The 14,475-nt window shown below is 40.4% G+C and overlaps 1 protein-coding gene across 2 annotated transcripts in view; it reads left to right on the top strand.

Moving 5' to 3' along the window:
* SH3RF3 (SH3 domain containing ring finger 3) overlaps nucleotides 1–14,475 on the top strand; it is a 368,261-nt gene that overhangs the window by 220,986 nt on the left and 132,800 nt on the right. For both annotated transcript variants that reach the window (XM_032842452.1, XM_032842451.1), the window contains exon 3: nucleotides 11,867–11,962. In XM_032842452.1, the coding sequence (XP_032698343.1) occupies nucleotides 11,867–11,962 (96 nt within the window). The remainder of the gene's footprint in view (nucleotides 1–11,866; nucleotides 11,963–14,475) is intronic.

Below are 14,475 nucleotides of genomic sequence, written 5' to 3' on the forward strand. Positions count from 1 at the left end.
AAATCCTTTTCAAATGTATTACCCACTGAGCCTTGGGAGGAAAAGCAATATATTTTTTTAATAACCAGGCTATGTTCATAGCCCAAACTTACCATCACTTAGGACCACCCTGAGATTGGCTGGATGCAAAGGAGAGCCACTGCTGTACGACAATGGCACTCGGTATATTTTCAAAGCATGGAAACTTGAGGGAAGAGGGAAAACAGCACATAGAATTACACTGCCCCACAGTGAGCAATGAGCACCTTACTTGAGACATGTGAATGAAATTGAGCCGTGCATCTGAAAATGAAATGATGTGGTGGGAACAGGTTTCCTCCATAAAATCCTCGAATTGGCCCAAAGCTTGTGTGGCCCTCCTATCAGTGGTGTCTGGTTAGATTTCATTTACTCAGGTACATGAAGCAAGGGTTGGTAAACTAGTGATTGCGGGTCAGATTCTACCCACTCACTGTCCTTTGTGTAAATAAAGTTTTATTGGCACATAGCAAGACTCCTTCCTTTACATGTTATCTCTGGATGCTTTCATACTCAAACAGAATATGTGAGAGAGACAGGATTGCCTCAAAAATCCTGAAATACTGGCTTTCTGGCACTTTCTAGAAAGGCTTGCTGACCTGTTACAGAGCATAGCACTATGCGGGCCAAGCCCTCTTGTTCCTTGTGCATTCCACTCAGCATGGCTTTGTTCTCAGGCCACCAGCAGCCCACCACGTCAAGTGTGACATGCAGGGGACACCATTCTCTACAAAACAGCAACCAAAAACTCAGGTCTGAACCACGCAGCTCAGTCTTGCCACTGTCATATGGAAAGCTCATTTACTATTTGAGGGGGGAGCAATTCTCTGTATTCCAAAGAGGCCCAGAGCAGGAATTTTCCCCTTTTTCTTATCCTTCGGGAAGCACTGGTTCCAGCTTTTTGAAATATTGACAGTGAATCAGACACCCAATGTGATCTAGCCACCAAAAAAGGGTCCTTGTTTACCCGGTCCTACAATGGTGACAGGAGAAGTGATCAGTGTTTCCAGAACACAACAGATTTCATGCTGGTAGCCCTGACATGCTAGGGTGAACTTTCTCATCGCCCAGCACTCAAATGTTCCTCCTTGGAGGCTGTCTCTAGTGTGTGAGTTTGGGTTAGAGTCAGAGCCATAGGAAACCTTTCTTGATGTTCCTAGGTAAATTGACTTATTTGTGTTTATGGAGAGTGCCTGGGTTCCTGTACCCACTGTCCTCCCAGCCCAGTCTCCCCAACAAAATTCATGCCAGCTAAATAGGATCATTCTAAATCCTACCACTGCCATGAAACCCCAGCCAGCCACAGGACCAAGAATTGCCCCCATCAGTATTTGGGCCAGATCAGAGACCTCCCACCAGGTTCCACCAAACCACAGCAAGGACTGCATTGGTCTTGCATCTGAGAGGCAGGTGGGGATGGCAGGTTCCACCTGCTCCTTTTACTAACTTCACAGTAGCTGACAGGATTGGATTTTGAACCCCACTTACTGCATTGTGCTGGGATTTCACTGTACTTACACTGTATCAGTGGACGTTAGAAGCAGACCTCTCCCAGCCAGTGTTGAGCTCTTCTTGGGAAGGGATAGTGTTTCTTCCCCATGCATGGCTCTTAGGGGATGGTCACATAAGGAACAGGTTGGCACTGCTGAACACTTGGAGTGATGACAGAGCCCCTGGCCTAAGAGGGGACACTTGTTTTTAGATAGCTTTCCCTTACATGGGGCTGTGTCTGCTTCTCAGTCCTTGGTAGCCCTCGGTGTGTGTCCTGCCCTCCCAGGTGACTCCGAATGAGCCCAGCTCTTCAGTGTGGTAATGATGCCAAGGCTGAAAGACAGTTTCCATGCCTCCCACCCAGCTTTCTCATGTCTCAGGCTTAGGGATACCACTTTCTTTGGTTTTCTGTGACTCGATTTCAGATTGTCCACATAATGGTTGACTTTCTCCATATGTGATGTCTCTTTAGAGAGGTATTAGGATCAAATTCAGTGCTGAAGGCATGTTGTGACTTATCTATCCTGAATGGACTATTACCTCAAAAAAAAAAAAACCCTTTAAATCTAAATAAACCATAATATAGCATCAAGTCCTCTAATCAAAATTATACAGCTATCCTCATACTCTCTACCCAGTGGGGGGATGGTAAGATACCAGCACCCAGTCCTTCCACCTTTCCGTCTTCCCGTGTGCCTAACACCACAGATGAGTTGTATCTGTTCTTCAACTTCAAAGACATGGACCATACATATATGTTTTTGTGTCCAGTTTTGCTCTCTCTCAACATTACATTTGTGAGCCGTGTCTACATGGTTCTAGCATGTTCTGGTGTGTCCACGGTCATCACTCTGTGGCGCTATTACCTTTTAAAAAAATACTTAATGTGTAGAGTAATTTTTGTTTCACTCCTGAATTGACAGAATGTACAGAGATTTCCCCATAACCCTAGCCTCACACGTGCATTGTCTCCCCCGCTATCAGCACCTCTCCCCAGAGATGCACACACTGTAACCGCCACTGACGAGCCTACGCTGACGCATCATAATCACCCAAAGTCTATGGTTTATCTTAGGGTTCCCTCTTGGGGTTGTACATTCTGTGGGTTTGGACAAATTTATAATGACGTGTCTCTCCATCATGTATCGTACAGAGTGTTTTCACCCTAAAGATCTTCTGTGTTCCACCTGTTCATCCCTTTCCTCCCTACTTCCCAACACTTGACAACCGTTGATCTTCTTACTGTCTCCATAGTTTTGCCTTTTCCACAGTATCACAGAGTTGGAATAACATAACATATAACCTTTTCAGATTGGTTTCTTTTTCTTAGTAATATCCATATATCTTTCTTCCATGACTTTTCATGGCTTGATAGCTCATGTCTTTTTAGCTTTAAATCAGACTCTCTTGTCTTTAATGCACTGGTTTATTTATCCATGCACCTACTGAAGGACATCATTAGACTGTTTCCAAACTTTAGGATTATGAATAAGCAGCTGTAATATCCTGAGTGGGTTTTTGTGTGGATGTAAATTTTCAGCCCTTTGGTTAAATACCAAGGAATGTAACTGCTGGATTATAAGTTAAGAGTATGTTTAGTTTTGTAAGAAACCCCCAAACTGTCTTTGGAAGTAACTGTGCTATTTTCTATCCCCCACAAGCCATGAATGAGTGTTCCTGTTACCCCACATTCTTGCCAGCATTTGGTGGTGTCTGTGTTCCAGATTTTGGCCATTTTAATAGGTGTGTGGTGACATCTTGTTGTTTTAATTTGCATTGCCCAAATAACATATGACATGGAGTATTTTTTCATATTCGTATTTGCCATCTGTGTCTCTTCTTCGGTGAGGTGTCTGTTACATCTTTAGTTCATTTTTAAATTGGATTTTTTGTTTTCTTATTTTCTAAAGTAGGCCCCATGCCCAGTGTGGGGCTTGAATTCACAACCCTGAGATCAAGAGTCACATGCTGACTGAGCCAGCCAGGTGCCTCTGTTTTCTTACTTTTGAGTTTTAAGAGTTATTTGTATTTTTTGAATCATAGTCCTTTACCATATATGTCTTTTGCAAATATTTTCATGAACCTGTGGCTTATTTTTTATGCTCTTTGACAGTGTGTTTTGCTAAGCAAAAATTTTTAATTTTAAGGATTCCCAACTTATCAATTCTTTCATAGACCAGGCTTTGATATTCTATCTAAAAAGTCATCACTAAACCCAAGGTCGTCTGGATATTCTCCTATGTTACCTTCTGAGAGTTTTATATTTTTGTGTTTTACATTTATTCTGTTGTTCACTTTGAGTTAATTTTTGTGAATGCTGTAAGGTCTGTGTCTAGATTCATTTTCTACATGTGGATGTCCAGCCATTCTAATATCATCTTTTGAAAAGACTGTCTTTCTCCATTGTATTGCCTTTGTTCCTTTGTTGAAGATTGGTCTAATTCTGAATGCTCTCTTATGCTCCATTGGTCTATTTTTGTATTCTGATACCAATACCACACTGTCTTCAGTAATGTAATGTTAAGTGAGTCTTGAAGTTCTATTGTGTCAGTCTTTGTTCTTCTCTTTCAAATTGTGTTGGCTGTTCTGGGTCTTTTCCATTTCCATATAAACTTCAGAACCAGCTTGTCGATATTCACAAAATAACTTGCTGAGCTTTTGATTGAAATTGCATTAAATCTAGAAGTTGAAAAAAATTGACATCTTGATGGTATTGAGTCTTCCTATCCATGAACATGGAACATATCTCTATTTTGTTTTTTTAATTTTACTCATCAGTTTTGCAGTTTTCTCATATAGCTCTTATAGGTATTTTGCTAGATTTATATCCTGCAATCTTGCTATAATTGCTTATTGGTTCCAGGAGTCTTTTTGTTGATTCTTTTAGGTTTTCTACATAGACAGTTATGTCATCTGCAAACTAAGACAGCTTCATTTCTTCCTTCCTAATTTGTATGCCCTATATTTCCTTTTGTTATCTTATTGTATTAATAGATTTCCACTATGATGTTGAAAGGCTGCGGTGAGGAGGAAATCTTGGCCTTATTCCTGAACTTTGTGGGAAAGCTTCTTGTTTCTCACCATTATACTGTTAGTTGTAGGGTTTTTTCATAAATGTTCTTCATAAATTGAGGAAGTTTCACACTGTTTCTAACTTGCTAAAAGCTTTTTTTTTTTTTAATATCATGAGTCAGTTTTTGGTTTTTCAGGTGCTTTTTGTGCATCTATTGATATGAGGATGTGATTTTTTTCTTCTTTAGCTTGTTGATGTGATGAATTATATTAATTGATTTTTGAATGATGAATCAGCTTTGCATACCTAGGATAAATTCCAATTGGTCATGCTGAATAATTCTTTTTAAATTTTTTGTATTCAATTTGCTAATATTCTGTTGAGGATTTTTGCATCTGTGCTTATGAGAAATGTTGGTCTGTAGTTTTCTTTGCCTGCTGTGTCTCTGTCTGGTTTCAGTATTAGTGTAATGGTAGTTTCACAGAATGAGTTAGGAAGTCACCCCTCTGCTTCTATCTTCTGGAAGAGATTGTTAGATAATTTGGTATAATTTTTCTTTAAATGTTTGGAAGAATTCACTAATGAACTCAGCTGGATCTGGTGCTTTCTGTTTTGGAAATTTATTAATTATTGATTCAATTTCTTTAATAGATATGCATCTATTCAGATTGTCTATTTTTTATTGAATTTTGACAGATGACATTGTTAAAGATCCATTTCATTTAGGTTATCAAATTTGTAGGCATGAAATTGTTCATAATATTCCTTTATTATCCTTTTAATGTCTAGGATCTGTAGTAATATTCTCTCTTTCATGATTGATAGTAGTAATTTTTGTCCTTTCTCTTTTTTTCTTAGTTAGCCTGGTTAGAGGCTTATCAATTTTATTGATCTTTTCAAACAACTAGCTCTTGGTTTTGTTGATTTTCTTTATCAGTTTCCTGTTAATTTCATTAATTTCTGTTCTAAGTTCTATTATTTCTTTTTGTCTGCTTACTTTGGATTCAATTTGCTTTTCTTTTTCTAGTTTTCTAAGATAGAAGCTTAGATTATGGATTTTTAGATCTTTCTTCTTTTCTGATGTATACATTCAATGTTATAAATTTCCCTCAGCCCACAAATTTTGATAAGTTATGTTTTCATTTTCTTTTGTTGAAAATATTTTAAGATTTAGTTATTTAGTATTGTATTGTTCAATTCCCAGGTATTTTGTAATTTTCCCGTCACCCTTCTGTTACTGATTTCTAGTTTAATTCCACTATGTTGTGTTTTATGGCCCCAAGTGTGATCTATCTTGGTGAATGTTCCATGTGAGTTTGAGAAGAATGTATATTTTACTGTTCTTAGATGAGATAGTTTATTGATGACTATTATATTCAGTTGATTGATAGGTGTTGTTGCCTTCAACTATGTCTTTACTGATTTTCTGCCTGCTGGAATTGTCCATTTTTGAAAGAATGATGTTAAAGTCTTCAACTGTAATAGTGGATTTATCTATTTCTCCTTGGAGTTATGTAAGTCTTGACTAATATATTTTGACTCCCTGTTCTTAAATGCATATTCATTAAGGATTGTTATGTCTTCTTGGGGAATAGAGTCCTATATCATTATATAATCTCCTTCTTTATCCCCAACAATATTCCTTGCTCTGAATTCTGTTTTGTTCAAAATTAATGCAGCTATTCCCACTTTCTTTTGATTAGTGTTATCATGGTATATCTTTCTCCATACATTTACTTTTAATTCACATGTATCTTTATATTTAAAATGGATTTTCGAGGGTGTGGAGAAAGGGAAACCATATTACACTGTTGGTGGGAATGCAAGCTGGTGCAGCCATTCTGGAAAACAGTCTGGAGATTCCTCAAGAAATTAAAAATAGAGCCACGTTACAACCCAGCAAATGCACTACTGGGTATTTACCCCAAAGATACACATGTAGTGAAAACAAGAGGCACATGCACCCCAATGTTCATAGCAGCAATATCTACAATAAACAAACTGTAGAAGGAGCTGAGATGCCCTTCAACAGATGAGTGGATAAAGATGAATGGATAAAGAAGATGTGATCCATATATACAATGGAATATTACTCAGCCATCAGAAAGGATGAATACCCACCATTCACATCAACATCAATGCAGCTGGAGGATATTATGCTAAGTGAAATAAATCAAGCAGAGAAACACAATTATCATATGGTTTCACTCATATGTGGAACATAAGGAATAGTGTGGAGGGTCACAGAGGAAGGGAGGGAAATCAGGAACGGGAAGAAATCAGAGAGGGAGACAAGCCATGAAAGACTCTGGACTCCAGGAATCAAACTGAGGGCTACAGAAGGGAAGAGGGTGGGGTGTTGGGTAACTGGGTGAAGACTATTAAGGAGGGCACACGTGGTGATAAGCACTGGGTATTACACGCAACTAATGAATTGTTGAACGCTTCATCAAAAACTGATATATATGTATATATAAAATATGGTATCTACACACACACACACACACACACATACACACACACACATATAGGCTAATTGAACATAATAAAAATAAATTTAAGGGTTTATTGTAGATAACATAGCAACACAGTTGGATCTTACTTTTTGATCCACTATGACAATCTTTGTCTTTCAATTTGTGAATATAGACCATTGACGTTCAGTGTGATTATTTGATATTTTTTAATTAATATTTACCATATTTATTTCTGTTTTCTATTTGTTGCCCTTGATTTTCATTCTTATTTTTGTCTTCCTCTCTTCCTTCTTTTTAGCTTTCTCTGTTTTAATTGGACAATTTATGTGATTCTATTTTCTCTCCTTTCTTAGCATATCAGTTGTACCTTAAAAAAATTTTAATAGTTGTCCTAGAGTTTGCAATATACATTTGCAATTAATAATGCTCATTTTCAAAAAACACTGTACTATTTCACAGGTAGTATGAATACTTTATAATAATAAAATAATCCTATCTCTTTTCTTCAGCCCCTTATATCATTCTGTCATTCATTTCACTTACACACTTGTATAAGTATATACATTATATATATATATATATGTATATATATATATAACATATGTACATAGCATATGTAATTGAATACATTGCTGCTACTTTAATTTTGAACAAAGAACAAGAAAAATAAAAGTTTTATATTATCTTCACTTATTCCTTCTCCAATGTTCTTTTCTTTATGTAGATTCAAGTTTTTGACCTATGTACACTTTTCTTCTCTAAAGAACTTCTTGTAATATTTCTTACAAGATAGGTCTACTGGCAACAAACTCTTTTGATTTTTGTTTGTCTGAGAAAGTCTTTATTTCTCCCTCACTAGCGAAGCTAGTGTACATAATTCTAGACTGGTGGGTTTTCTTCTCTCAACACTTTGCATATTTCACTCTATTCTTTTCTTTGCATGGTTTTAGAGAAGTCAAGTGTGATTCTTATTTTTGATCCTCTATAGATATGGTATTTTCCCCCTCTGGCCTCTTTCAGTATTTTTTTCTTTATCTTTGATTTTCGGTACTTTGCTATGCCTAGGTAGGTTTTTGGCATTTGTCTTAGTTGGTGTTCTCTGAACTTCCTGGATCTGTGGTTTGGTGTCTGACATTAATTTGGAGAAATTCTCAGTTGTTGTTGTGTCTAATATATCTTCTGTTCCTCCTTCCTTCCTTCCTTTTTTCCTTCCTCCCTCCCTCCCTCCCTTCTTTCCTTCCTTCCTTCTCCTACTGATATTCCCATTATATATAGGTTATACTTTTTATAACTGTCTCACAGTCCCTGAATATCCTGTTCTCTCCCCACCCCCAGTCTTTGTTCTCTTTGCTTTCCAGTTTTGGAGGTTTCTGTTGAAAAGTACTTAAGGTCAAAGATTCTTTCCTCGGCCAAGTTCAGAGTACTAATTTTCTTATCTAGAGATTTTTCATTTCTATGATGGTGTTTTTGATCCCTAACATTACCTTTTTGGTTCTTTCTCAGACTTTCTATCTCTCTACTTACATTGCCCATCTGTTCTTTCATGCTGTACAGTTAATCCATTACAGCCCCTAGCATATTAATCATTGTTGGTCTACATTCCCCATCTGATAGTTCCAACATCCTGGCTATGTCTGAGTCATATATCCTATAGTTTTGATGCTTGCTCTGTCTCTTCAAAATATATTTTTGGTTTTTGTTTTATTTTGCCTTTTTGTATGTTTAGTAGTAATTTTTTTGGTAGACAGACATGGTGTACCAGGTAAAAAGAATTGCTGTAAATTGGCCTTTAGTAATGTGGTCATGGTGTTAAGGGAGAGGGAGAGCACTGTATAGTCCTATGGTCCTGTTATTGGGTTTCAGTCTTTTAAGGAGCCGGTACTGCTAGACTGTGAACCCCACATGCGTGTTTTCATTTCCCCCATTCCTCCTTAGGTAGTACAGGATGGCTGGAGTTGGCAGACAGTACCATAATTTAGTTAACCAAATCTCTTCTGCTGTGCATTTGTCCGTAGTTTCCATCTAATTGAACAACACTGTAATGAACACTCTCAGAGCTAAATCTTTTTGCACATCTTTGATTTTCCTAGTGTAGAGTCTCTAGAAGTGTTGTTGTTCAATCAGTGGGTATACAGGCTTTGATCTTTGATAGAAATTGACAAACTGCATGCTATAAATTTCTGTGTCCACCAAAAATGATGAAGTGCCTATTCTCTCCATCCTGACCAAAACTCCGAGTTGGCTTTATGTTCTTCTTTGCTAATTTGATAGGCAAAATAAAACATTGAAGAAAAAGAAGGCTCTTCTTTCTTACAATTATATTTTTTTATTTGTGAGTTATAACTTTTAAAAATATGTTGAATGGCAGTTTGCTTTTCTTCTTTTTTGTGAGTTGTCTTATTTTTGCTTTTAACTTATTTTTCTTTTTAAGGTATTTGTCTTTTTCTTCTATTATGTCTTTAAGTCTTTATATAGTAGGGATATTAAATCTTTGTCTCTCATATATCCTCCAAGTATTTAACTAGGTTTTTGCCTTTTTGTTTTTAGCATAGAGAATTTCATTTTTGTGTAGCCAAATCATTGTTATCATACTTCAAAAGAACTTCCCAAGCTCAAGCTTAAAATTCTATTCATATTTTCTTCTTGAGTATTCAAGGTTTTTTCTAACATTTGAAGCTTTACTATTTATGCAATTAATTTTGGCATATACAGTGTATTAAAGAACTTCTATTAATAGCCACTTTAAATCACATTTTCTAACTTACTATTGCTGGTGTATGAGTAAACTAATGATTTTTATGTATGTAGTTTAGAATTTATAGTATTTCTCAAATTTATTCTAATTTTTAGTTGATACTGTTTTTTTCTAGGTAAAAAATTTTATACCGTCTTTCCAACATTAATGCTTTCTGTTTTATATTCTTTTATTTCTTTGGCTCTAATTTCTAGACCAGTCTTAAGTAATAGTGTGTATAGTGTGGTAATTTCTCTTTTTTAAACCAAAATTAACCTGGCGTTTTTTTCTTTTGAATTTTACAAAATTTAATGTCTTTATTGTGCTATTTTATTGTTGCAAAAACTCTGATATGTAGGAAGCCTTCAATTTTCTTTCCCTTTGTATGATCAGCAACGTCCTAGGGGCTTTCCTTGGCTGAATCTGAGCTGAGTTCATCACAGGCCCAGGGCTCTTACAAGCTGTGAACTTGTGAGGTGAGCAAGGCGTGGGAGTTCAGGGACATTTTCTGTACATCTCCCCTCTAGCCAGTTGACCATGTTGGCTGATGGTTACCAGAAAAGCCCATACATTCTAATGGCTGAGCTAGAATAGGCAACCAATACAAATATCACTTTGGAGCCTTAGAACCGACTACCCTGTAACAGGTGAAATGATATGGTCCCCTTGTAGTGTCTATTGCATTTTTCTGGCTTGTATCAATTGAGAGAAGAATATTCTAAAATCACAGATCATTTTGTTATTTGGAATCTTTTGAAGTTGAGAGGCTGGAATGAGGGCAGAGAAAATGAGGGGTATGATTGTTCCTAGGCTCTACTCTGTACCCCTGGGTGAAGAGAGGTTTGGAAGAGACCACAGAGAGCTGCCCCTCACAGACACGCATCCTTGCTTTTTGCTACCTGTGTTCTCTGAAAGACATCTCCCACTCCTATTAGGTGACTCTACCTTGACCCAGATGAATACTCCAAATCTCTTTGGTCCCTTAGCTCACAGGGAAGCCAGGTTTTCTGGTAATTTCATGTAGTATGCTGGCTTAAAATGTGCCTCTTAACCAAGGGAGGCCCACCAATCCTATATTATTGCTTCCCATTAAAGTATTGAGGACTCAGTTGGTACCTTCAAATCCAGTAGGGGTTACCCCACTAGGCTGGCCATCAGCTCCTTAGCACAAGTCCCAGATGGGCCAGGTGGTCCCTAGCAGATTGTTGAGGGACAAGTGACAGGGAGGTTTTGATGTGGCGGGACAGGGGGCGGGGTGGTTTGGCAGACAGCCCATGGCATACCGAGAGGAGGATGGATATTGGAGAGGGAACAGAGGCCAGCCACAGACCCCTGGTGTAGGTGCCATTTTGCCTGTGGCATCCCTGTCTGGCCCTCTTAGCACTTGCTGCTGCCTGTGTTGTCTCCCTTCCCCACTCCTCTACCCTGGTGGGTTCTCCCTTTTGTTCTCCATCCTTGCTCAGTGCTTTCTCTCTCCCACCCTCCTCTCCGCACCCCCGTCACGTGTCCCTGCAGCATCTGGCACCCGCAAAAGCATCCCGGGCACGTCCTTTCTCACAACTGCCAGGCTGCCAGTCTCCCCGGAAAGCTCCTCTTCCTCCATGCTTCATGCCTCTTCCTTTCCCTTCCATCTGTTTCCACTTTGTGCATCTATACTTGGCATTGTCTGAGTTGCCAAAGAATTTAGGAGGGTTATCCAAAGCTTTTTGTACCCACGACTCTAAATAAATGGAATTGGGTTGGGTAATTTTTCATTTGTGGATGGAGCCAGAAACTTAAAAAGCTTTATACTTGCTGAATTTATTTTTATTCAAAATAATTTTATTTCAGTAAATAAATAATAGGAACATGAATTTTAAAATACTAGCCATATTGTAAATTACCACATGTTTCTGTTTGAGGATTTTTGCAGCTATAATCAATATGTAAGAGAGAAAGCAGGAGACTGTGAGTGAAGATGTAAGGGCAGATTGTTCTGGATGTCAGATCCCAGATGGATAATAAACCTTTCTTTGCGTCATCCTGTAGGATCTTTTCTTAGTTTCTGCAGTACTGACTGGTCTCTGTTTTTGTTGTGTGTGTTCCATTGCGTGTCCATGTGCTTGTGCTCGTGATGGGCTGCGGCCACCATAGGACGAGATCCTGACCGTCATCCGAAGAGTGGATGACAACTGGGCAGAAGGCATGCTGGGAGACAAGATTGGGATCTTCCCCTTGCTGTACGTGGAGGTAAGGTCACGCTCTCAAATGCGCGTCCCCCTCCACCCTGCTGACTGTGTCACCAGGCGGGGCAGGGGGCAGGGGTGGGCCCTGGCCTGGGAGCCCCTCTTCCAAGAGAGGGAGATGGGGACCGCATTGGGTTTTCGTACAGACTGCTGTGCTATGAGAATTATGTCAGCTCCTTGAATCGTCTGTCCCAGGCCTGGTTGCAGACCATCTCACTCTGTAGGCAATGAAGGAGGGCCCAGATGCGGCCTTTCCCTACTTCTCCCGGAAATCCTGTACTGGCACCCGCTTTTCCCAAGCTCTCCTGGGTGCTGCTGCTCTAGTCTCCCCAGCCGCAGAGGAGAAGGCAGCATTCCCCATGTCCCTGCAAATGGAGCTGAAGCTGGCTGGCTCTAGAGGGCTGTTTGCAGTCCTCCCAGGACCTGGGTAACTGGGGTACTCATCCAACTGTGAGTCCCTAAAGCAAAGATGATTTGGGATCTATTTATTTCCTGTCTTCTTTCCATAACTAAGGAGCATTTGGCTTCCAGTGTGTAAGTTATGGGCAATGGCTACACTGGGAGAATCTTTGAATGTTTCCCCTGTAAACCCCTGTTCGCTTTAAGGTGTTTATGTGTGGGCAGGACTGTTTGCCCATTTGTGTGCGTGTGCCATTTGTCAGTGCAAGTCACATGTGTACACCCACTAGCCAAGACACACTTCATCTATTAATCACCACATTTATCTGTACGAATCATTTTAGCTAGTGCTTACTGTGTGCTCACTATGTGGCAACACTTTCAAGTACTTGCTCATTTCATTTTCTCAGCAACTCTGGCATATGAAAGCCAGGAATGTCCCCACTTTACAAGTGAACAAATAGAGGCACGGTAAGGTGCATGGGAAGGTCCCCTGGTGGGTAAATGGCAGAGCCGGAACATAAACACAGGCTGTTTGCTGTAGACTTAGCCCTTCCCTGCCCTGCCCTTCAGGACCCCTCACTAGCAAATTCTACTTCACTCATCCTGGTGTGGGACTCCACATGCTGGTAAGTGACACAGCCGGCTTTGCCATGCTTACCGAGTGGTGTGTGGTGATCCTGTCTCCTGCAGGATCAAATCCAAATGCTAGAGTAAGACGTTCACCACTCTTTGCAGTCTGACCCTCATCTGTTTTTCTAGCCTCATCTCTGGTCATTTCCTCTTCTTTCTCTAAATGCTCTGGACCAGGGGATCTCTCAAAGTCATTTTAGATAAAGTGCCCAGGAGATTTTGAGACCCTCTCACACAGTAACTGTAAGTCTACACACACACACACACACACACACAGTGCTCACACACAGTCCCACCCACATATCTGTATGGACTCATACACACACTAGCACACTCTCTCACACTCAAAGTCCACACCCACACCCCTCTCTATCATACTGTAGAAGTCAGATTCCCCAAACACCTTGTAAGCTTCCACCTGTGCATTTGTTCCAATTTCCAGGGGTGCGTTCTTTATCCTGCTGCTTAAGATCGGAGAACCTGATGCCTGGGTAACAGTTACAGTGCAGTCCAGAAGTGAAAAATCTGGTTTCCCAGACATTTGTAGCTGGGGGAACCTCTTTCCCCAGGCAGACCTATGAGGATACTCAAACACATATGCAGAAATGCTTATGGAAACTTTCTCAGGGTGGCCCCAGACTGGAAACCCCGCATCAGTGGTGGGATAGATAAGTAAGGATGGTATGTCCATATGATGGAATACTATCCAGCAGAGAAAACGAACAGAAGACTGCTGCATTTAAAAGCATGGCTGAGTCTCACAGACAAATCTTTTGAAAGAAGCCAGACATGGAAGAGTATGTACAATTTTCGCCTTTAGGAAGTTCGGAGGCAGCCAGAATGACTTCAGGGTGATGGAAAGCAGAGCAGCAGGGCCTTTGCAGGGAGACTGACGGGAAGCAGTGAGAGGGAGGCCTCGGGGAGGTGGAGGTCTTTGATGTCTTCATCTCGGGAGTGCTTACGCAGTTGTGTGCCACTGTAAAATGGTGTACAGTTAACATGTGTGCACTTGAAAGTGCAGTTTAAGAAGCTAAGACAGAAGGAACACCGAGGCAGGTCCCATGGGCACCCTCTGGGGAAGGCCAGGACAGACTCATCAGCTACCAGCCCTCTGGAAGGGCTCAGGCATTGTCAGGGAGGCTGAGAGCTTGGGCTCGGGGCTGGGAAACCAATCCGCTGGGCTCTCTGAGGGCTCTCCTCAGTTCCACAGACACACTTGGAGAGCAGACTGGCCTCTCTGCGCCTATCCAGGGCCTGAGCACTCAGCCACGGCAGACAGGCTTTCAAACATTTCTCCCTTGAGGACTTACAGGCAGGCTCCCTCTTCTGGCCCAGAAGCCCTCTGTGTGAGGGATCACCTCCAGTGACAGTCCCATGTCTGCTCTGAACATGGCTCCCTTACTCCTTTGTGTGTTTGCTCAGAGAGGAAGCCCTGAGGGCCCTTGAGGCTCAGGGGCGCTCAGCCCTCCTCCCAGGAACAAAGGC

The sequence above is a fragment of the Lontra canadensis genome, unplaced genomic scaffold, assembly GCF_010015895.1.
Source record: "Lontra canadensis isolate GAN:19392208 unplaced genomic scaffold, GSC_riverotter_1.0 scaffold130, whole genome shotgun sequence".
Classification (NCBI taxonomy): Eukaryota; Metazoa; Chordata; class Mammalia; order Carnivora; family Mustelidae; genus Lontra; species Lontra canadensis.